Source organism: Hemiscyllium ocellatum, chromosome 19, assembly GCF_020745735.1.
Source record: "Hemiscyllium ocellatum isolate sHemOce1 chromosome 19, sHemOce1.pat.X.cur, whole genome shotgun sequence".
Lineage (NCBI taxonomy): Eukaryota > Metazoa > Chordata > Chondrichthyes > Orectolobiformes > Hemiscylliidae > Hemiscyllium > Hemiscyllium ocellatum.
Window position 1 is genome coordinate 12,533,352 of NC_083419.1, and position 24,347 is coordinate 12,557,698.

At 44.2% G+C, this 24,347-nt stretch overlaps 1 protein-coding gene across 1 annotated transcript in view; it reads right to left on the reverse strand.

Moving 5' to 3' along the window:
* Positions 1-24,347, reverse strand: part of c19h12orf56 (chromosome 19 C12orf56 homolog) — a 78,912-nt gene that overhangs the window by 11,293 nt on the left and 43,272 nt on the right. Inside the window, exons 7-11 of the mRNA XM_060839236.1 lie at positions 21,411-21,517; positions 19,892-19,981; positions 18,198-18,315; positions 15,304-15,378; positions 2,747-2,821 (exon numbers count right to left, since the gene is read on the reverse strand). Coding sequence (XP_060695219.1) covers positions 2,747-2,821; positions 15,304-15,378; positions 18,198-18,315; positions 19,892-19,981; positions 21,411-21,517 — 465 coding nt within the window. The remainder of the gene's footprint in view (positions 1-2,746; positions 2,822-15,303; positions 15,379-18,197; positions 18,316-19,891; positions 19,982-21,410; positions 21,518-24,347) is intronic.

Here is a 24,347-nt window from a genome sequence, read left to right on the forward strand (position 1 = left end):
AGTCTGGGGTGAAGAACAATTCACACAGTGACAAGTTCTTTCTAGAACAACAGGGAGTGTGAGAGGAAAGGGGAGCAAATGGGTGAGTGGGTGGGTGTAGGGGAGGAGAATTAGAACATGAGGAGGAGATTTAGTCCCTTTAGCCTGTCATCATTCAGTGAGATCACAATCTATGCCCATCTGCTCCACACATCGATTAATATCTGTACATAACAAAAATGTATCAACCCCAGATCTAAACATTACATCTGATCTTGCATTTGTGGAAGACAGTTCCAAACTCAGGGACTTCACCCCAATCATAGTAGAAGTGGTGAAGCTTACTAGTCCTCATCCCTCACAGACCCCATGCCCTACCCAAGCAAACCCATTCCCCCACCCACCCCCATTAGCCCTCATACCTTCCATGTCAACCTACGCTTCTCTACTCACCCACATGGCCCCTTAGACTCCCTATTCCAAATTAATGCCTACTCGTGCCAGCCCATGCCCCACCACTTCCCTTTTTCTCTTCCACCTTCCGTACCAACTCACCCAATATTCACCACGGGCAAACTTCAGGAGCCATGTTGGGATGAAATGAACTAAAGTTGAAAAGTTTCTTTTGCAGACTTCACCATATTTTTTAAAAACCTCATTTACTAAACCCGATTCAATACATTTCAATTCCTTCAAATTGTAACTAAATCCCTTATTAAAAACAAAATTTGTGTTGAGAATTCAACATCAAAGACAAATAATCCCTTAACTTCTTGGAGTTTTGTCAAACAAACTGTGAACTCAACACTGTATCCAAGTGGCTCTGCCGAGCTTGGGTTTCCCATACATGTGAACCCAATCCATCCCTTCCCCTACTGGCGAAAACAGGATCTATTGAAAATGGGGGTGGGACTTCTGAATCCAGGGACCCAGTGCCATTTTAGTTAAGACACAGAGTCTTCATGACTCTGTGAAAAGCCAGACATTAGGTTCCCTTCCAGTAATCATAACTTCTCTCCATCTATTCTATCAGGTGAAAATTTTGACCAAATCTTCCCTCATCCTTTATTACATTCCTGGTCCTCGTAATTTGAGTCTTGGCATCATTTTGGTAATCTTGTGTTACATTCCTCCAAGACCAACATACCCTTCCTCAGTTGTGGTATCTACAGCTGCTCACAGTTGTCATCTTACCATGGCTTTGTATAGCTCAATCATGACTTCTGCTCCCCTGTATTCTACTCCTCTAAATCTAAAGGCCAGCATTCTATTGGCCTTTTATTTTACTCAAACGTCATAGAGTCATACTGCACAGAAACAGACCATTCGGACTAATTTGTCCATGCCGACCAAATTTCCCAAACTCAACCAGTCCCACTTGTCCGTGTTGGCCCATTCCCCTCTACACCTTTCCTATTCATGTACCTGTCCAAATTTCCTTTCAATGCTGTAATCGTGTATCTAGCATTTCACCTGGCAGTTCACTCCCCATACGAACCACCCTCTGTGTGCAAACATTGCCCCTCAGGTCCCTTTTAAATCTTTCCTCTCTCCCCTTAAAAATAAACCCCCTTGTTTTGAACTCCACCACCTCAGGGAAATGGCCACTGCTATTCACTTTATCTATGCCCCTCATGATTTTATAAATCATTAAATGTCTTCAACAGGTACCGAAAATAACATAACTGGACTAAGTGTCTCTTTGAACCTCCACTGTTTTTAGGAGACCGTGGGGGAGGGTGAAGATGGTAGAGTTTTTGACGGTATGGGGTACACATAAGTGTGGGCAAGAGGAAGGATGTGAGCATAGGGCCCTGGTAAAGGAGTAAAAATTTGTGAAATAAAGGGTAGCTTGATCAAACTAAAGTCACTCTGTCTTACTATGATTAGCCCACAATTCCTGCCAAAAGGTTACCATAACAAAATTACATCTTCAGGGAAGATTAATTTCCTGAGCAACTAAGTTATTACTTTTGCATATTATGCAGATATGATTAATAGCAGAGACTACAGACCCCTCCATAAATCAAACTGTTGAGGTAATGCAAACTTAATTACTAAAGACTGGAGACAAAAGCTAATCCTGTAATGGTGACCATGAAACCATATTCAGCCTAATGGTATTATCGCTGGACTGTTAATCCAGAGATCCGGGTAACGTTCTGGGGATTCAGGTTAGAATCCAGCTATGGCAGATGGTGAAATTTGAATTCAATAAAAAATCTGGAATTAAGAGTTGAATGATGACCATGAAACCCTTGCTGATTGTTGGATCACTAATGCCTGTTAGGGAAGGAAATCTGCCATCCTTACCTGGTCTGACCTACATGTGACTCCAGACCCACAGGCAATGTGGTTGATTCTTAAATGCCCTCTGGGCAATTAGGGATGGGCAATAAATACTGGCCTCCCCAGAAACATCCACATTCCATGATGAATAAAAGAAAAATATTTGCTTGTAAAAACTCACCTGATTCACTCATGTCTTTTCAGGAAGGAGATCTGGCCTTACCTGGCCTGGCCTGCATGTGATCCACAGTAATATGGCTGACTCTTAACAACCCTCAAAAATGATAATTAGGGATGGGTAATGAATTCTGAACTTGCCAGTGACACCCATGACCCAAAAAAACTCAAGTGTCTAAGATCAAGATTATTTGAATCAGATGTGCTTGGAAGATCTATTGCCAATGTAGTATTTGGTATTAATTCAGTTCAAGGCACCGTAGAGACATTAGTGTTGCTGAAAATTGTGGTAAATGCTTACCATGGAAGGAAGTTTCTTTAGAGCAACCATCAACCATCCAACCGTCAAGTTCCCAGAGGCTGATCCCCAGTTTCCCTGTAAGAGAATTGAGTTTATCCAGTTCCTCAATACATTATTTTTGAGGTTGAAACAAAAATTATGATTTCACGCATCTTCCTCGCCTATTCTCCAAAACGCTGTTGGTTCCTGTTCTGCTTTGATTCCACATATGATGCACTGGTATCTGAATTCAAGTGATTACTCTTTTGTATCAATATAAATAACAGGTCAGCGTACAAGAGGGAACCTTACCTGTTTACCCACTGATAGCCCAAGGACACTTGTGGTGTCAGCTATTTGCCATGACCAAGACAGCTCAATCAGACCCAGACAAAAGATCAGGAGAAGATGTTGATCATTTAGTGCAGAAATAAAAGAGGATAAATGACTTCACTGAAAGGGATGTGACGCTGTGGAATTTTCTAACCCAGAGGATTTTAGTGCACCGTCATTGAAGGCTGGGATGGATAGATTTCCCATCTCGCAAAGAATCATCAGATTTGTGCAATGGGAAGGAAAGTGAAGCTGAAGTCTAAGGTCAGCCACGATTGTCGTAAATGACAGAGCAGGCTCAATGGGCTGAATGGTCTACTCATTCTGCTTCTTGTGTATCTACCCATTAGATGAGCTTAATAATGTCTCTACAGAATCACAAAATAGTACAACACAGGACAGTCAGCCCTCCGAGTCTGTGCTAGCTCATTTGAAGACTAATCCAGTTACTGCAGTTTATAAAATCATAAGAGGCATGGATAGGATAAATAGACAAAGGGGTTTTCCCTGGGGTGGAGGTGTTCAGAACAAGATGGCATTGGTTTATGGTAAGAGGGGAAAGATATAAAAGGAACCTTTTCACGCAAAGGGTGGTATATGTATGGTATGAGCTGCCAGAGGAAGTGGTAGAGGCCTATACAATGACAGCATTTAAAAGCCATCTGGATGGGTATACGATTGGAAGAGTTCAGAGGGATGTGGGCCGGGTGCTGGCAAATGGGACTCGATCAGTTTAGGATATCTGGTCAGCATGGACATGTGGGACTGAAGGGTCTGTTTCTGTGCTGTACATCTCCATGACTCTGTGCTGCTGCCCTGCTCTCTGCCCACATGACTGTGATTTTTGTCTCTTAAGAATTTACTGCTAAATGGAAAGCTGCAATCCAACCTGTTCCCCACCCGATCAGTGTACTCCAAATCACAACCATTCCTACAAACAAATTCTCATGTCCTCCACTAGTCCTTTTTGCCTCCCCAAATACTTTCAATCTGTGCCCCACTGATGTCAACTTATCAGTTAGTAAGCAAGCAACTCATTCATCAGATATCTTTAACAATAGTTGACTGTTGTTGGAATTAAAAAGTTGCATGACCACTTGTGTTGATTTACAAGAACAAGAATCAGTATCATATTGAAATCTGGCATCTTTATACTGTAAAAGTTAACAATTAAGAGAGTTGAGGAACCTCCAGCATTTGCCTGCAGATGCTGAAAAATGGTTCATTTTTGTTAGCAACACAACATTTTCATTTGATGAAGACAGAATTAAACCTTGCCCTGCACAAATTATAATTTTTACTCTAGAGTCTCGATATTGCATGGCCTTTAAACCCTTGTCGATCTGTACTTTACAAAATAAACTTCTATTACTGAGACAAGCTGAACTAACCTGTTCGCTAATTGTGAATGAACATGTCTTACAGAGTCAAACCCTTGAGCTACAAAGTTCCCAAGAGGATACCTTCTGCTGGATGTTCAATTGCCCACAGGGTGGGAATCGAGTACATGGGATGTCTGTGGATCCTGATGCCTCTAGGAGCCACCAGCATTTTTAAAGGCAAGGACGGGAGAGGGAAAGGGGATGCGCTAGTCTCCTATTAACAGTCTGTTCAGTTCTTTGAAGAGTTTCTTAAACGGTGGGAGAGCTGGAGGGCAATTTTCAATGCATAATTTGATGAACACAGCAAGTCTGGTGAAGATTATTACATTCCTGTTAGATTCAATGCACAGAGAACTGAAATTTCATTTTTAAACAATGAAATATGTTAGGGCATTATTTACTCTGTTGCCCATCCTTAATTGCCCATGAACTAAGTGGCTTGCTATACTATTTTAGAGGGCTTTTAAATGTCAACATTATTGTAGGTTTGGAGTAGGCCAGAAGAGGTAAAAATGACGGATTTCCTTTGTTAAAGGATATTTGTAAACCAGGTGGGTTTTTACAATAATCGATGATAGTTTCATGGTCACAATTACAGAGACCAGCTTCATATTTCAATTTTTGAAGTGAATTTAAAAGCCTGCCAATTACCTTCTAATATGTGAGTCCATGTTCGTACAGCCATCAGTATGGGCCTTTGGATTACTAATCCAGTGATGTTACCACTACGTCAATATATCATCATAAAATATGGGCGTCTCGTGTAATGCTATGTTTTGGCAACGTGTTTCCCAGATTTTACCAGAATGTTGCCGGGTATGGAAGGTTTCAGTTAGAAGGAGAGACTGGATTGGCTGGGACGTTTTCACTGGAGCATAGGACAGATGACTTTATAGAGATTTATAAAATCATGAGGTTAATGGTAGATGCCTTTTCCCTGGGAGGGTGTGGTGGTTTCGAGACTAGAGGGCATACTTTTAAGGTGAAAGGAAAGAGATTTGAAAAAGATATGAGGGGCAAATGTTTTACATGGAGGGTGGCTTGGGCATGGAATGAAACTCCAGAGGAAGTGGTGGACGCGGGCACAGTTACAATATTTAAAAGACATTTAAAACATTTGATAAGTACATGAATAGGAAAAGTTTGAAGGGATATTGACCAGGAGCAGGCAGGTGGGACTAGTTTAATTTGGATTATGGTCAGCATGGACTGGTTGGACAGCAGGGTCTGTTTCTGTTCTGTATGTGTCTACGTTTAACCTGCTGTTGATAACAGGCCCCATCATGGCGGCCATCTTCCTTTGCTGCTGGTCCTCTGCAGTCAGCGTTCTACCTTCCAGGGACCCCTGGTCCCAAGCTCACCTCATGCCCAAGTGGGGCATTAGCATTCCAAAATGGTACCATGGTGATGTGTTGGTGACACAGGGCTGGAACCAAGAATTTATTGAGGCATCAGGTTCCCGATCCCAGGTTTTGATGCATTCTTTTCCTTCATATAGATGTGAGTTCATTTCTCAAAATTCTGAACCCATAAACAGATTAATATTTGTGTAAATGTAATGCACACAGGAACATACTATTAATCCATTAAGTACAATTCGATCATTAGTCAAATAAAAAAAAACCAGAAATGGCTGAAAAAGCACAGTAGGTCTGTCAGCATCTGTGGACAGAAATCAGAGGTAACATTCCTCAGAGAAACAGTCACTTGATCTTAAACATTAATTCTGATTTCTCTCCACAGCTGCTGCCAGACCTGCTGAGCTTTTCCAGCAATTTCTGTTTTCAATTTCTTGTTTCAATCATTAGTCAGCCTTTATAAATGCAATACGAGCTGATTTCAAACTAAATCTTAATCTTAAAATTAGTCCTGAAACAATCCAGCTGGTAAAGAGTAAATTAGAATTAGTGGAATTCAACTATGTTTTAAATTCATAGCTATGCTCTGTTCAAATATTTCAGATTTGTATGCAGTATCACAATCTCCATACAGAATTAATTGAACTCATTAATCTGAATGAAAGCTTTGATGTTTCTCTCCAACATTTTTGAACTTTACCAAGTTGAGCATATTCTGAACAATGTTTTAATTTGAGTGGATTTCCTTCCATGTGCGGGGCAGCTTAATGATTTATATGTTGAGCAGCCAATGCCTGGGAGGGGGAGGAAGTTAAATGATAAAATATGTCCAACTACCATCACCACCTTTTCTGACACTAGAAGAAAGCAGAACAAAGAGGAGCTAGGATCCTCACTCCACTTGGTAGTCTGGTCACATCAGGAATTGGCATAAAAATGAACCATCGTGAATTATCTTTCCAACAACAGATGGACCCCTCACCCGGTTCCAATTTAGACAACAGGTCTGAACCACAGTGAGCCAGCCAAAGCTCTCAAAATGGAAGCTGGAAGCTGAACTGCCATGTGTAACATTTTTAAAACTTTACAAATTACTTTTCATTCTTCAGCTTTGAATTAAGAAGAATCATGAGTCTATTTTTACAACAATGGACTTACTACGTTTCTTCATTTAGCCCTGAATCTGTTCCTTCCAAATGTGACAGGCCAATTATCTGTCCAAAGGACAGGGGCTGTTTGACAGTTTAAGGTCTATTACACTACTCTTAGTGACATATTATTGCCTGGGTTGCCATAGCAACTTGTTTTTGAGTATTCTGGCCTTATGCCCTTACAACTTGAGCTGAGAAACCAAGAGTGAACCTTGGGAATTAGTTTTCTTTCTGACCATTGTGGAGATTTAAAGTTAAAAGAACATCTGGATGGAAAAAGGTCATCAGAAGAAAATATTGCAAGTGCAGCTTCTGGAACAAAAGTCAGACACAAATATAAACATATGCACACAGACAGACACACACTGTCACACACAGACAGACACACACTGTCACACACAGACACACACACACTGTCACACACAGACACACACTGTCACACACAGACAGACACACACTGTCACACACAGACACACACACTGTCACATACAGACAGACACACACTGTCACACACAGACACACACACTGTCACACACAGACACACACACACTGTCACACACAGACAGACACACACTGTCACACACAGACACACACTGTCACACACAGACACACACACTGTCACACACAGACACACACTGTCACACACAGACAGACACACACTGTCACACACAGACACACACACTGTCACACACAGACACACACACACTGTCACATACAGACAGACACACTGTCACACACAGACACACACACTGTCACACACAGACAGACACACTGTCACACACAGACACACACACACTGTCACACACAGACAGACACACACTGTCACACACAGACACACACACTGTCACATACAGACACACACTGTCACACACAGACAGACACACACTGTCACACACAGACACACACACTGTGACACACAGACAGACACACACTGTCACACACAGACACACACACTGTCACATACAGACACACACACTGTCACACACAGACAGACACACACTGTCACACACAGACACACACACTGTCACACACAGACAGACACACACTGTCACACACAGACAGACACACACTGTCACACACAGACACACACACTGTCACACACAGACACACACTGTCACACACAGACACACACACTGTCACATACAGACAGACACACACTGTCACACACAGACACACACACTGTCACACACAGACACACACACTGTCACACACAGACAGACACACTCTCACATACAGACAGACACACTGTCACATACAGACACACACACTGTCATATACAGACAGACACACTCTCACATACAGACAACACACTGTCACATACAGACACACACACTGTCACACACAGACAGACACACTCTCACATACAGACACACACACTGTCACATACAGACACACACACTGTCATATACAGACAGACACACTCTCACATACAGACAACACACTGTCACATACAGACACACACACTGTCATATACAGACACACACACTCTCACATACAGACACACACACTGTCATATACAGACAGACACACTCTCACACACAGACAGACACACACTGTCACACACTGTCACACACAGACAGACACACACTGTCACACACAGACACACACACTGTCACACACAGACACACACACTGTCACATACAGACACACACACTGTCACACACAGACAGACACACTCTCACATACAGACAGACACACTGTCACATACAGACACACACACTCTCACATACAGACAACACACTGTCACATACAGACACACACACTGTCATATACAGACACACACACTCTCACATACAGACACACACACTGTCATATACAGACAGACACACTCTCACACACAGACACACTCTCACATACACACACATTGTCACACACAGACAGACACACTTTCACACACAGACACACACACTGTCACACACAGACAGACACTCTCACATACAGACACACACACCTGTCACATACAGACACAAATACTCTCATATACAGACACAAACTCTCACATACAGACACATACACTGTCACATACAGACACACACACTGTCACATACAGACACAATACTCTCATATACAGACACACACTCTCACATACAGACACATAGACTGTCACATACAGACACACATACTCTCAGACACACACTGTCACATACAGACACATACACTCTCATAGACAGACACACACACTGTAACATACAGATACACACACTGTCATATACAGATACACATACTCTCATACAGACAGACATAGACACATACACTCTCACAAAGACACTCTCACATACAGACACACATACTCTCACATACAGATACACACAGACATATACACTCTCATATACAGACACACATACTCTCATATACAGACACACACATACTCTCATATAGATACAGACACACACAGACAGATACTCTCATATGCAGACACACTCACATACAGACACATACTCACATTACAGACAAACCCAGACACATACACTCTCATATACAGACACACATACTCTCACATACAGACATACACACACACATGCAGACACACAGACATGTACAAACACAGACACACACACTCTCATATACAGACACACACACTCTCATATACAGACACACAGACACACATACTCTCATATACAGACACACAGACATACATACTATCATATCCAGACACATTGCTGGGGCCCATAAGGGTTCCCATGGCTACCACTTCTTCCAGGTTTCTCCTTCTAATCCTTCCACTTCCTCCAGAATTTTTCCTTCGAATTCTCCCACTTCCTCCAGACCAAAGGGGTAGCCATGGGCATCCATATAGGCCCCAGCTATGCCTGTCTCTTTGTTGGCTACATAGAACAGTTAATCTTCCGTAGTTACACTGGCATCATTCCCCACCTCTTCCTCCGCTACATTGATGACTGCATTGGCGCCACCTTGTGCTCCCGTGAGGAGGTTGAGCAGGTCATCAACTTCACCAACACATTCCACCTTGACCTTAAATTCACCTGGACCATCTCTGACACCTCCCTCCCCTTCCTGGACCTCTCCATCTCCATTAATGACGACCAACTTGACACTGACATTTTTTACAAACCCACCGACTCCCACAGCTACCTGGATTACACCTCTTCCCACCCCACCTCCTGCAAAAATGCCATCCCGCATTCCCAATTTCTCCGCCTCTGCCGTATCTGCTCCCAGGAGGACCACTTCCACCACACAACACACCAGATGGCCTCTTTCTTTAGAGACCACTATTTCCCTTCCCACATGGTTAAAGATGCCCTCCAACGCATCTCATCCACATCCCACCCCTCTGCCCTGAGACCCCACCCCTCCAACCATAACAAAGACAGAACGTTCCTGGTGCTCACCTTCCACCCTACCAACCTTCGCACAAACTACATCATCCGACGACATTTCCGCCACCTTCAAACGGACCCCACCACCAGGGACATATTTCCCTCCCCACCCCTTTCCCCTTTTCGTAAAGACCGTTCCCTCTGTGACTACCATGTCAGGTCCACGCCCCCCTACAACCCACCCTCCCATCCTGGCACCTTCCCCTGCCACCGCAGGAATTGTAAAGCCTGTGCCCATACCTCCTCCCTCACCTCCATCCCAGGCCCCAAAGGAGCCTTCCACATCCATCAAAGTTTTACCTGGATATCCACCAATATCATTTATTGTATCTGTCGCTTCTGATGCGGTCTCCTCTACATTGGGGAGACTGGGCGCCTCCTAGCAGAGTGCTTTAGGGAACATCTCTGGGAAACCCACACCAATCAACCACACCGCCCTGTGGCCCAACATTTCAACTCCGCCTCCCACTCTGCCGAGAACATGCAGGTCCTGGGCCTCCTCCATCACTGCTCTCTCACCACCCAACGCCTGGAGGAAGAACGCCTCATCTTCCACCTCGGAACACTTCAACCCCAGGGCATCAACGTGGACTTCACCAGTTTCCTCATTTCCTCTTCCCCCGCCTTATCCCAGTTCCAATCTTCCAGCTCAGCACTGTCCCCATGACCTGTCCTATCTGCCTATCTTCCTTTCCACCTATCCACTCCACCCTCCTCTCTGACCTATCACCTCCATCTCCACCCCAATCACCTATTGTACTCTATGCTACTTTCTCCCCACCCACTCCCCTCTCATTTATCTCTCCAGTCTGCAGGCATCCTGCCTCTATTCCTGATGAAGGGCTTTTGCCCGAAACTTCGATTTTCCTGCTCCCCGGATGCTGCCTGACCTGCTGTGCTTTTCCAGCACCACTCTAATCTAGACTCTGGTTTCCAGCATCTGCAGTCCTTGTTTTTACCTACAGACACACACACACACTCACATACAGACACACAGAGACACATATACTCTCATATACAGACATACAGGCATATACTTTCATATATAGACACAGACACACATACTCTCTCATACAGACACAAGACACACACTCTCACATACAGACACATATACTCTCACATACAGACACACACATACTCTCATATACAGTCACACACACACACTTTCATATACGGACAGACACACACACACATAGTCTCATATACAGACACCCACAGACACACACATATAGTCATATACACACTCTCACACAGACACACATACTCTCACACGCAGACACATACACTCACATACAGACACACACAGATGCACATACTCTCACATACAGACACAGAGACACACACTCTCACATACAGACGCACACAGACACATACTCACAGATAGACAAATTCAGACACATACACTCTCATATACAGGCACACATACTCTCACATACAAATACACATAAACACATACTCTCATATACAGACACACTCACATACAGACACACATACTCTCACATACAGGTGCACACACTCACAGAGACACACACTCACATACAGACACACAGACACATACACTCTCATATACAGATACACAGACACACATACTCTCACATACAGACATACACAGACATATACACTCTCATATACAGGCACACACTCACATACAGACACACACACACTCCATGCAGACACACGCACTCACATACAGACACATACACTCTCATATACAGACACATATAGTCTCACATACAGACACACACACTCACATACATACACAGACACACTCTCATATAGACACCCACAGACACACACTCACATACACACACACATACTCTCATACAGACACCCACAGACACACATTCTCTCATATACAGATACACTCTCACATACATACATAGACACATACACTCTCATATACAGACACAGAGACACACACTCACATACACAGACACACATACTCATACAGACACACATACTCTCTTATACAGACACATACACTCTCGCATACAGACACACTCACATACTCTCATATACAGACACCCACAGACACACATTCACATACAGACACACACACACTCACAGACACACATGCTCTCACATACAGACACCCACAGACACACACTCACATACAGACACACACACAGACATACATACCCTCACATACAGACACACACTCACATACAGACATACACAGACTCATACACTCTCATATACAGACACCCACAGACACACATTCACATACAGACACACACACACTCACAGACACACATGCTCTCACATACAGACACCCACAGACACACACTCACATACAGACACACACACAGACATACATACCCTCACATACAGACACACACTCACATACAGACATACACAGACTCATACACTCTCACATACAGACACCCACAGGCACACACTCACATACAGACACACATACTCTCATATACACACAGACACATACGCACTCACACACAGACACAGATATTCTCCCTCTCTCTCTCACACACACACAAACAAAATACACGTACTCTCACATACATACAGACACACAAACAAGGTTACCAACATCAAGCCTGTTGCACCATTCAATGAGGTCACTGTTGATCTGTGGCCTCATGCCACATACTTGCCTGCAGCCTATATCCCTTAATATTTAACAAACATGTATCTACTCCAGATTTAAAATTGACAAATGATCCAGAATTCACTGCTATTTGTGGAAGAGACACAGATACACACACATACATGTTTCCACATAATCTCATATATATACACACACACTTTAGACATATTTGTATACACACAAATGACATGCCTTCTCACACAACCATTTCCACTTGCAGCCACATTTCAAGTACTGTTCCAATATTGTCAACAGAGGGATCGGGAACCACAGCAGATGGAGGTAAAGTGCTTGGTGAAAGAACCAAAGGGAGATGTGAAAGTCTTTGTTCTTCGCAACGATTGGCTAAGATCTACCTGAAAGTGCAGGGGGCACAGATGCAAATACTGCTCCTTGGGATAAGCAACTGAAAGGGAAAAATAATGTCTTCTGGGAAAAGGAGCCAGCTGAGTTGTTTTTTTGCAGGGGGCCGGCACAAATGCAACAGGCTGAATGGCCTTCTTAAGACTGTTTGAGTCCTTGCTGATTTATCATTATTTCTATGTTTGTTCTTTTATCACATTGAGTTTGGAGGTGAACTGGAAAGAGCTAAAAATGACTTGTTGACTATGAGTAATAGCTTACTTTAATGGAAAACAAACAAAACAAGCTTTTGTTTATTCATGAGGTCAGGCTTGGAAGTTAATTTGAGGTTGGTTCCTTATCAAAGGGTTCTGCAGATGTTTGTCATCATGGGAGAGAATTATATTTAAACAGATAGCAGAAGTTGGCTTTTAACGAGGTCAGACCATGGGAATTGGTTCCAGCAAGTCTGGAATGGACCTTATGCTCAAGCAGATGGCAGATATTGAAAGATAACTGGGACCTCATGGAGGAAATGATCAGTCTGTCAGGAAATGGTCAGAGTTTGAATTGGATTTTGGACTGTGTTTTCTGAGAAGGATTGATAGCTCCCTGCGTAACCTACCTTATTAGCTCCTGAAAGTTCAACAAATAAAAAGCTAAGTTATAAAACTTACTGCTTCTATCTGAATGAACTGAAAAGGTGACCCCTGATCGAAAGCTTAAGAAAATCAACCAAGAAGCTATCAGCTATCCCTGTGAAACAATACATCGTGAAAACCACTTCAGTAATCTGGCCAGACTTATTATTTTGTTATACCCTTAACTGTGTTGGTTGAGCGTATGTCTGTCTTTTGAATGAATGGGGCTGAAAACCAAAGGCTTTTGGGTTTAAAGTATAGACCAATTAGATGACTTGGTTCTATTGTTTTGCTTTGCTTTGTTAAGAAAATGCTAGGTCTTTTGTTTAAGCTACAAACCAGCTTTCAGGAATTAATCATGTGCAGAGTCTGTGATCTGTTATTCCAAATGTCTGGTTAGGAACCATTGGGGTCAATTTTGAGGGTTGTTGAAGATATTAATTTTACTGTGTTGCGAATATAGAGGTAGAAAGGCTGATTTGGTTCAGCTGTTTTCCTCAATACCATCACAAGATGTCATCAGTCTTTCGCTGTCTAAGGCTCCCTTCTAAATGACTGAACAAGTAGAGCTTGCTATTTCAGTGCATTTTGTCTGGGTTTGGGAAGGTTATTACTATAAAAGGGACCCTTCCCCTGGGTGCTACTGAAAGACAAGATCAGAGCCAAGACAATGTTCTCAGTTAAACAGCTTGTTGGGTCACATCTGCTGTGGATCTAAGTCTGCAGTCATTATTTCATTTTTTGACAAATGAAAAGCACTCGAGCCAAGCTACTGTCTTCATCATTTGCCGTGTTTAAAATGGTTGGTCCATACTTTGGCTGTAAAGGGAACGCTTCCTCAATAAAATGCAAAATCATTTGTGTCTCTCCACAAGTACACAAAGTGTACTGAGGCAGCTGCGGTGGAGGTTAGTTATGTGTCAAGATTAGGGTGGTGCTGGAAAAGCACCGCAGGTAAGGCAGCATCCAAGGAGCAGGCTTCATTCCTGATAAAGGGCTTTCGCCCGAAATGTCGATTTTCTCAATCTTAATCTCCAGCATCCGCAGTACCCACTTCCGCCTATGCAGGGAATGTGGCCTGTCCCGAATGTGGCCTGTCCCGAATCCTTTGACCACTCTTGCCCAGGCAGTTCAAAATCTGCCACAGAACTTTTCACAAGGAGCTTTATCTTCAGTATTACTGGGTCTTCAAAAAAAAGCAATTGATGATGTTTAGGGAACCATTTGGAACAAATGGCAAGTGATTTGTTTAAAAGTATAGAGAAGGAAATTAGGGCTTCATTTAAAATACTGCAGTAATCACAGGAAAGGACAGCACACTCTTATCGTATGTGCAGAGTGTTAAAGGTGCAGGGTTAAAGAACTGAGTATCACGGCAAAATACAGCCCAACAGCTTTGCTAACCTCACATAAATGTGCGCTCACCTGGTGAGTTATGAGGAAGATTTCATACACAACAGTTGTCACTGCATTGTTGTACTCCAGCAATAGCTTCTGTAGCTGCAAAAGGCAATAATTCATTACATTGCACTGTAAATACTTTCACAACCCAGTCTTACACCATCACGCCAGTCAGGGAATAGGCCCCCGTCTGCATTTAGATACAACTTTACGGGTCCCACTTTCAAACCAATTTGAACAGGACACATGTCGACAATTATATTCAAACCATTGCTCTGGAAGCAATTTAAAAGCTAAAAACTGTGCTGGTTAGATTATAGGACACATTTTGTTTAGAAAACACCTGCATAATCACAAACAATAAACCTGCAAACCAGCACAATTTAAGCACCAGAATAAATGTAATTGTTTCTTTCCATGAACAAAGAAATCGTTGATCTTCTCTCTGTGATGGTGACGCTTGTGAGGCCACCCAGAGATCACACTCCTTTTAGGGGAACCCCATAGCAGCAAGGTCAAGGGGTCAGCCCATACAAAGAATGTTCAGCAGGCTCTCTTTTCTCATGCTCCCAAAGGGTGGAGAAAGGAAAGGAATAAGAAAACATAGAAAACAGGAGTGGGAGTAGGCTATTCGACCCTTCAAGCCTGCTCCACCATTATGATCACAGATGATCCTCTATCTCAAGACCATATTCTGGCTTTCTCTCCATTCACCTTGCTGCCTTTAATATTTAAACATTCTTTAATATAATCAGTGATCTTGCCTCCAGCGCCTTCTGTGTTAGAGATTTCCACAGGTTCACCTCTTTCCAAGTGAAGACATGTTTCAGGACCTCAGTCCTAAATGGCCAAGCCCTGGTCCTAGACTTCCTAAACAAGAGAAACATCCTCCGTGCCTAGCCTAACCAGCTTACTTGGCTAATTAGCCTAACTAGATCTGTCTGGTCTGCCCAGCTCAACGCTGCATTGATGGATGGAGACACTGCCACTACTGGCCAGGAGGGGGAAGCTCCTGACGTCACGCTCCTCCTGATCCACTAAAGTCACTTACATACCTAGTGATTAGACAGCGAGGTGATTGGGTAGCAGCAGAGGAAGGAGAAGGAAGCCAAACCTGAACTGCTAATTCCACTTCCCCACCCTGTAACTTGCCCCCACTGCGGATCCAAAATTGGGCTCCTCAGACATCTAGAGACTCCTTCGTCCTGATAGATCTCATCTTAGATCACAAGAGACCACTGATCCATTGATGCATGTGGCAGCCTGGAGCAGGTTTATACATGCAGCTAAAAATGGGTTTATCACAAAATAATTAACATTTTTAGTCAGAGTCCCCAGTCCTTCATCTGCGCCAGTTTGAAAAGATCACTGCTAGAGAGTTATTCTGAACTCTTTTTGACTTCCATTCAGGTACCCCAGTGAGTTCTTCAGTAAGTTAAATATTTTAATATGAAGAAACATCAGAACAATCCAATGAATTCACTTCCTATCGGCCCATTGTAAGAAGTCTCCTCGAACCAACACAATCGATGAAAGTAAGTAATGATGACCCAGGAGTAAGGCCTGATATCAAGTGCTGTTCCTGAACCAGCGAAAATAATCAAGGAAACTCTGGTTTGTATGGTTTGAGACATAACTCATGAAGTTTAAAATTCCCCTATCTTGTTTGGTCGATTCCAGTGATGTTACTGGCATGAAGGAATGGAAACTTAAGAGTCAGAGTGTGGTAGAGAGGTACAGCATGGAACAATTCAATAACAAACATTTGCATCTTTATCATATCTTTAAAATGGGAAAACATTTCAGTTTCACTTCACAGGACTTTTATCAAACAGAATTGTGACACTGAGCTACATAAGGAAATACCAGTCAAACAGGCAAAGCCCTGCTATAACATGGGATTTAAATACACAGACAGCCTAAAGATCATGAAGCAGGGATTCTATTTTACACAGATATCATATCATTATCAATATGAAGCGAAATCAAGGTTAAACAAGAAAATTTCAGTATATGCTTGGAATTAAGTCTACAGTTGAGGGAATCCATTGTTTTATGATGCCTATCAGGCCTCCTTCCTCCTTTTCCTCCAGAGAGGGTTTGTTCAACTGCTTCAGCGGCTCAGCTCGCTGCCCTCCCTCACTATCACCACCTTCTGCTGGAGGTCCCACCATGACCACTCATCCTGCCCTATTCGGTGCCCTCCCTCACTGTCACTGCCTGCTGCTGGAGGTCCCACCATGACCACTCATCCTGCCCTATTCGGTGCCCTCCCTCACTGTCACTGCCTGCTGCTGGAGGTCCCACCATGACCACTCATCCTGCCCTATTCGGTGCCCTCCCTCACTGTCACTGCCTGCTGCTGGAGGTCCCACCATGACCACTCATCCTGCCCTATTCAGTGCCAGCCCTCACTGTCACCACCTGCTGCTGGAGGTCCCACCATGACCACTCATCCTGCCCTATTTGGTGCCCTCCCTCACTGTCACTGCCTGCTGCTGGAGGTCCTACCATGAGCACTCATCCTGCCCTATTCAGTGCCCTCCCTCACTGTCACTGCCTGCTGCTGGAGGTCCCACCATGACCACTCATCCTGCCCTATTCTGTGCCCTCCCTCACTGTCACTGCCTGCTGCTGGAGGTCCCACCATGACCACTCATCCTGCCCTATTCAGTGCCAGCCCTCACTGTCACCACCTGCTGCTGAAGATTCCATTACACAAGTCATCAAAGAAATATGTTTTAAGGAGCATTTGAAAGGAGTTGAGATAAGGCAAAGAGGTTTCCAGATTGGATTCCAGAGCTTAGCGCCTGGGAAGGTGAGGTGGACTGAATAAATTTGGGAATGCACAAAATGTCAGAATACAATCAGCGCAGAGATCTCAGAAGGTTGTAAAGCTGGAAATTACAGAGGCTTACCTCGCCATCTTGAGAATTAGTTGAGATTTCAGATACAGTGGGCATGTTGGTACCAGCTGGTGTGGGAATCTGTGGACCACTTATTAAAATCTTCAGCAAGTTCATGACAGTCATACCTCTAGAGAATGAAAATAAAAAGCAGTCATTTATATTAAAATTGAGACTAGTCTTTTGATACCCACTGTCATGCGAGATGCTAGAAGCTTCCTTAAGTTCAAGTTTAATCTTTAACCATTGAGACAAAATTGTCAAGGGATCTTTCTCAGGTTCAACGTGGAGATGTTGACTTTGTGGCTTCCAGCATTGGAATGAGACGATTATCTACAAAAGCTGAAAATGTGTTGCTTGTTAAAGCACAGCAGGTCAGGCAGCATCCAAGGAATAGGAAATTCGACGTTTCGGGCCGGAGCCCTTCATCAGGAAATTCCTGATGAAGGGCTCCGGCCCGAAACGTCGAATTTCCTGTTCCTTGGATGCTGCCTGACCTGCTGCGCTTTAACCAGCAACACATTTTCAGCTCTGATCTCCAGCATCTGCAGACCTCACTTTTTACTCATTATCTACAAGAGTCCATAGGAGGTGGAGCAGTATCGGGGAGGATACTCTCTCAGGGTGTTAATGAAATTATTCCGCTTTTTTCCTTTTCCTCCTCCAATATCCAAATCTTGAAATGGGGGGAATATACACATTTTATTTGAATACTTTCATTCACAGCATTCGGACATCATTGACAAGGCTAGCACCTTTAGACAATTTCTAATCGCCCTAAAGTAAGTGGCACCAAGCTGCCTTCTTGGATGGCTGCTGTCCTTGGGATGCAGGGATTCCCGCTGTGCTGCGAGGGAGGGAGTTCAGGAATTGGGTCACGGTGTGACACCGAAAGAACGGCCAGGATAGTGGGCGGCTCAGAGCAGAACCTGAAGATGGCGGATTCCCAGGATCCTGTTGCTCTTGTCCGTGTAAGTGACAGAGCTTGGAAGGTGCAGTCAAAGGATGTTTGATGAGTTGTAGATGGTATACACTGCAGCCATCAGGCTCTGGTGGGTGGAGGGATTTGATTGTATTTGATTTGTTATTATTGTCGCATTTACTGAGATACAGTGAAAAGCATTGTTTTGTGTGCTATCCAGACAAATCATACATAACCCATGAGTACCTCTAGATACGAGAACAGAATGCAGAATATAGTGGTACAACTACAGAGAAGGTACAGAGAAAGATCAACTCTAATATATGAGAGGTTGGCTCATAATCTGATAACAGCGGGGAAGAAGCTATTCTTAAATCTGTTGGTACGCGTTCTCAAACATTTGTATCTTGTGGAAGAGAGTATAACCAGGGTGGGAGGGGTCTTTGATGATGTTGATTACTTTCCCAAGGCAGCAGGAAGTGTAGATGGAGTCAATGGAAGGAAGGTTGGTTTACGGGATGGAGTGGACTCTGAATGTTGAAGCTGGTGAATGGGGTGTGGGTTAAGCGGGCTGCGTTGTGCAGGATCGCAATCAGCCTCTTGATCAATGAGGAAGCTGCAGTCAGCTGGCAAAGTAGGCAGACTCCAATCACACTCCTGACTTGCGCGTGTGGTAAATTTCAAATGGGAAAATTCATTTTGAGCATACACCTTTGTTCAACCAGTCTTCTATCTGTAAAGATACGATACCTCACTGAGTGTGAACCATTGGTACCACACATACCGGTTGGCATTCAGAAGAGTCAAACGTGTTGGTTCTGTTTCAGTCTCCCTGAACATGACGCCTAATGTCTCTACGATCAAAATGGAGAACCTAAGCAGAAAGAGAAAAGTTCTGATCTCAGTAAATAATGATCTTTTCGCCTTTGCCGAGTAACTCTGTACAGTCTGTAAGTGTGACCCTGTGCCTCAGGGAACGTGTCATTGTAATTCTGAGCTCCACTCCCAATTAGACCCCACTGTCCTCAGCATCCCAGGCTGGACCAGCTAGAGAAATAACACCTCATGTTATGTTTGGGCTACTGAGTTCAAATGTGACTGAGCTTAAACCCTGCCCCCATTTTCTCAGGTGCTGGATGTTGATAATAAATCTTACAATCCCAACTGCTCCTCATTTAGTTGAAAATGTGTTGCTGGTTAAAGCACAGCAGGTCAGGCAGCATCCAAGGAACAGGAAATTCCTTAATAGGAAATTCCTTAAAATAAGCCCTTCATCAGGCTTATGCCCGAAACGTCGAATTTCCTATTCCTTGGATGCTGCCTGACCTGCTGTGCTTTAACCAGCAACACATTTTCAACTGTGATCTCCAGCATCTGCAGACCTCATTTTTTACCCTTGCTCCTCATTTAGACCCACATCGCATTTCTTTACTGGTCTCATTACCACCTTCTCTTCCCTTGCACCACTACCCCTTTGGTTTTTTCCCCTCCCTCCCTTGCTCTGCCTCTGTACTTGCTTAAACCAGTGATGTCTCTAACCTTTCCCCAATTCTGATAGAAGACTTGAAACATTAACTCTATTTTTCTCTCTCCACGGATGCAGTCTGGCCTGGTGAATATTGTGATTTTTATTTCAGCTTTCCAACACCTGTGGCATTTTGCCTTCATATTACAAGAATTTGTTTTCTCAAGTAATTGTTTCATAGGCAGTCTGGGATCTGCAACTGGGCTCAGTTGTCCCACTTAGTGGGCGGCACGGTGGCACAGTGGTTAGCACTGCTGTCTCACAGCGCCTGAGACCCGGGTTCAATTCCCGACTCAGGCGACTGACTGTGTGGAGTTTGCACGTTCTCCCCGTGTCTGCGTGGGTTTCCTCCGGGTGCTCCGGTTTCCTCCCACAGTCCAAAGATGTGCGGGTCAGGTGAATTGGCCATGCTAAATTGCCCGTAGTGTTAGGTAAGGGGTAAATGTAGGGGTAGGGGTAGGGGTATGGGTGGGTTGCGCTTCGGCGGGTCGGTGTGGACTTGTTGGGCCGAAGGGCCTGTTTCCACACTGTAAGTAATCTAATCTAAACCCATTACCAAAGTGTAAAATCGTAGCAGTAGTTTGGGTGAGTTCACATCAGGAAGCCTGACATAATTACAGCCAGAATTCACTATCCTGCTGCAGGTTTTCCCTGTATTCTGAGCTCCTATTTGCAAGGAAGCATGGTAAGACTATTATGGGTTGAAGGCTGAACTGGCCTCAGACTTGGAACAGTTTCTTTGTACTCGAGTGTAGACCCACAGTAACTCATTACTTACTGTAGGCGGCCTGCCATTTTGCGCTTGTCTTGCTGGCTAATGGGATTCTCAAACTTTGGCAAGTGCTCCTGAAGTTTGCTGATCAGAAATGGATACAGGTCGTTTGACTGTGGACAAGTCGAAACAGAACAGAATCTTCGGTTAAAACCCAGTGTCCTGACAAACAGCAACGTGCAATATATTTCACAATTAATCATGAATTATGGTCTCACAAGTATATTCAAAGGTGGTATAGATAGATTTTAATCTACAAAGGAGTAAAGGGTTATGGCAGGAAAAGTGGAGGGGAGAATCATTAGATCTGCCACTGAATGATGGAACAGATTCGATGGGCTGAATGGCCTACTGCTGCTCTGCTCCTATGGTCTTCTGGCCCAATGTGCACTCTTAAGCTAATGTTTGCCTTATGCATGTAAATAGGCTTGTCAACTGTGGTTGGATATATTGCTGGACGTTTCACCAGTCAGTAATTGGCTAACACAACCACCCTTCTGTCATGCTGCCCTCCTACAGCAATGTACAAATAATCTGACTTGTTACCCAATTGGATGATGCTTGACACTTAAGGACACAGCCTGAACTCTGCCCCCACACCCATAAGGATTGGTACATCTGAGAGAGATCAGAAGTCACACAACACCAGATTGAAGTCTAACAGGTTTGTTTGAAATCAAAGGCTTTTGGAGCACTGCTCCTTTGTCAGGTGAAGTGACTTCATCTGAAAAGCAATTTCCTAATTCTATTGGACATTGCGACATTGTTTATTGACCCTGCACCATAAGAGGTTGTCTGGTTATTGATGTCATTGGTTGGCCAGGGATCTTGGTTTCGTGTGAACTGGCTGCTGTATTTGTCTGAATTAAACGGTCGTGGATTCAAATCCCACTCCACAGGTTTCAACACAAAAATCGAGGCAGACACTTCCAGTTGGTACTGAGCGACACTATCAGGGGCCCATCTGCTTCCACAGGCAGATTGTAAAAGATCACATGGTACTATCCTGAAGTACAGGAGATCGCCCTGGAGCCCTGATCAATAGTTGTTCCATAGTCAACATCACTAAACGCAACAGATTATCCATTTATTACACATGGCTGTTTTTGGAAGCTTGCTGTGCGTAGGTTGGATAACTACCGACATTATAGTTATGACTCTCTACCGACGTCACAGTTATGACTGTGCAGTGCTTTGGAACGGACTGAGCTCATGAAAGGTGTGATTTAAATGTAATTCTTCATCGGTAAAGTCACTATAGTCTCTCAGACCATAGGACTGCTCTCTCATTACAGAGACGCAACAGATGATGGTTTAATCTGAGGGTCACCGTGCCTCAGGCGAGGGGAGAGGGTGAGAAGGAGAGTCCTTCATGTTAGCCTCAGCTGGTGTGGGAATTGAATCCATGCTGCTGGTGTCACTTTGTATGGCAAACCAGCCATCCAGACAACTGAGCCAAGGGAATGTCTTATGGGAAGAGGTCAAGTTAGATTACTTACAGTGTGGAAACAGGCCCTTCGGCCCAACAAGTCCACACCGACCCGCCGAAGCGCAACCCACCCATACCCCTACCCCTACATTCACCCCTTATCTAACACTACGGGCAATTTAGCATGGCCAATTCACCTGACCCGCACATCTTTGGACTGTGGGAGGAAACCGGAGCACCCGGAGGAAACCCACGCAGACACGGGGAGAACGTGCAAACTCCACACAGTCAGTCACCTGAGGCGGGAATTGAACCCGGGTCTCTGGTGCTGTGAGGCAGCAGTGCTAACCACTGTGCCACCGTGCCGCCCATATTGGGCCTGCACTCATTGGAGCTTAGGAGAATGACAGGTGACCTTATTAAAACAGACCAGATTCTTAGGGGCCTTGACAGGGTGGATGTGGAGATGTTGTTTCCCTTCGTGGGAGAGTTTAGGACCAGAGGGCAGAATTCCAGCATAAGCGGTTGCCATTTAAGACCGAGATAAGCAGGAATTCCTTCTCCCAGACAGTAGTGAATCTGTGGAATACTGTGTCGCAGAGGGCTGTCGAGGCTGGCTCATCTGGAATACTCAAAGCAGGGAGGTTATGATGGAACGGTCTAAAACAGAAGCTTGAGTATTATTTGCAATTCTACAATCCACATTATAGGAAGGATGTGATTGCACTGGAGGGGTAGCAGAGAAGATTTACCTGGAAGTTGCCTGGTCATTAAATGTTTTAGTTAACGGAGAGAGATTGAATAGATTCTGGTCGTTTTCCTTGGAGCAGAGGTGACTAGAGTGTGGGAGTGGGGTGGGAGTGGGGTGGGAGTGGGGGAGGGAGCATGATTGAGATGTATAAAATTGTGACGGGTAGACTTTTCCACTTGATAGAAGGATCACTGACTGGGGGCAAAGATTTTTATTGATTTATTGTCACTTGCGTTTTACAGTGAATAATACAGTAAGTTACAGTGAAAAGCTTCAACTGTTGCCACAGTCCGTCGCTAGTTTGAACAGTTTAAGAACAAAAAATATAAAAGCTGTAACTGAAAGTCTATCTTTGTTCCGCTGCCTCTGCAACAAATCCCGAGGCCTGAGCCTGCAAACCAACACCACCTACGGCCAACCACCCCTTCCCCCACCACTTTGCTGATGCCTGTGCTAGACCCACCATCACAGTCACTACTCTTTAGGTGCCATCTCTTCACTGCTGGCCGACCTCACTAATGACACTGCTGATGCTGGATCCACAATCGACCCAAAAACAGCAGTTCCCAGCTCCGGGCCTACAATAACCAGGAGCTATCTCCTCGATAACCAGCCGTTCCCCGGCTCCAGGCCTACAATAACCAGGAGCTATCTCCTCGATAACCAGCCGTTCCCCGGCTCCAGGCCTACAATAACCAGGAGCCATCTCCTCGATAACTAGCAGTTCCCCAGCTCCGAGCCTATAACAACCAGGAGCTATCTC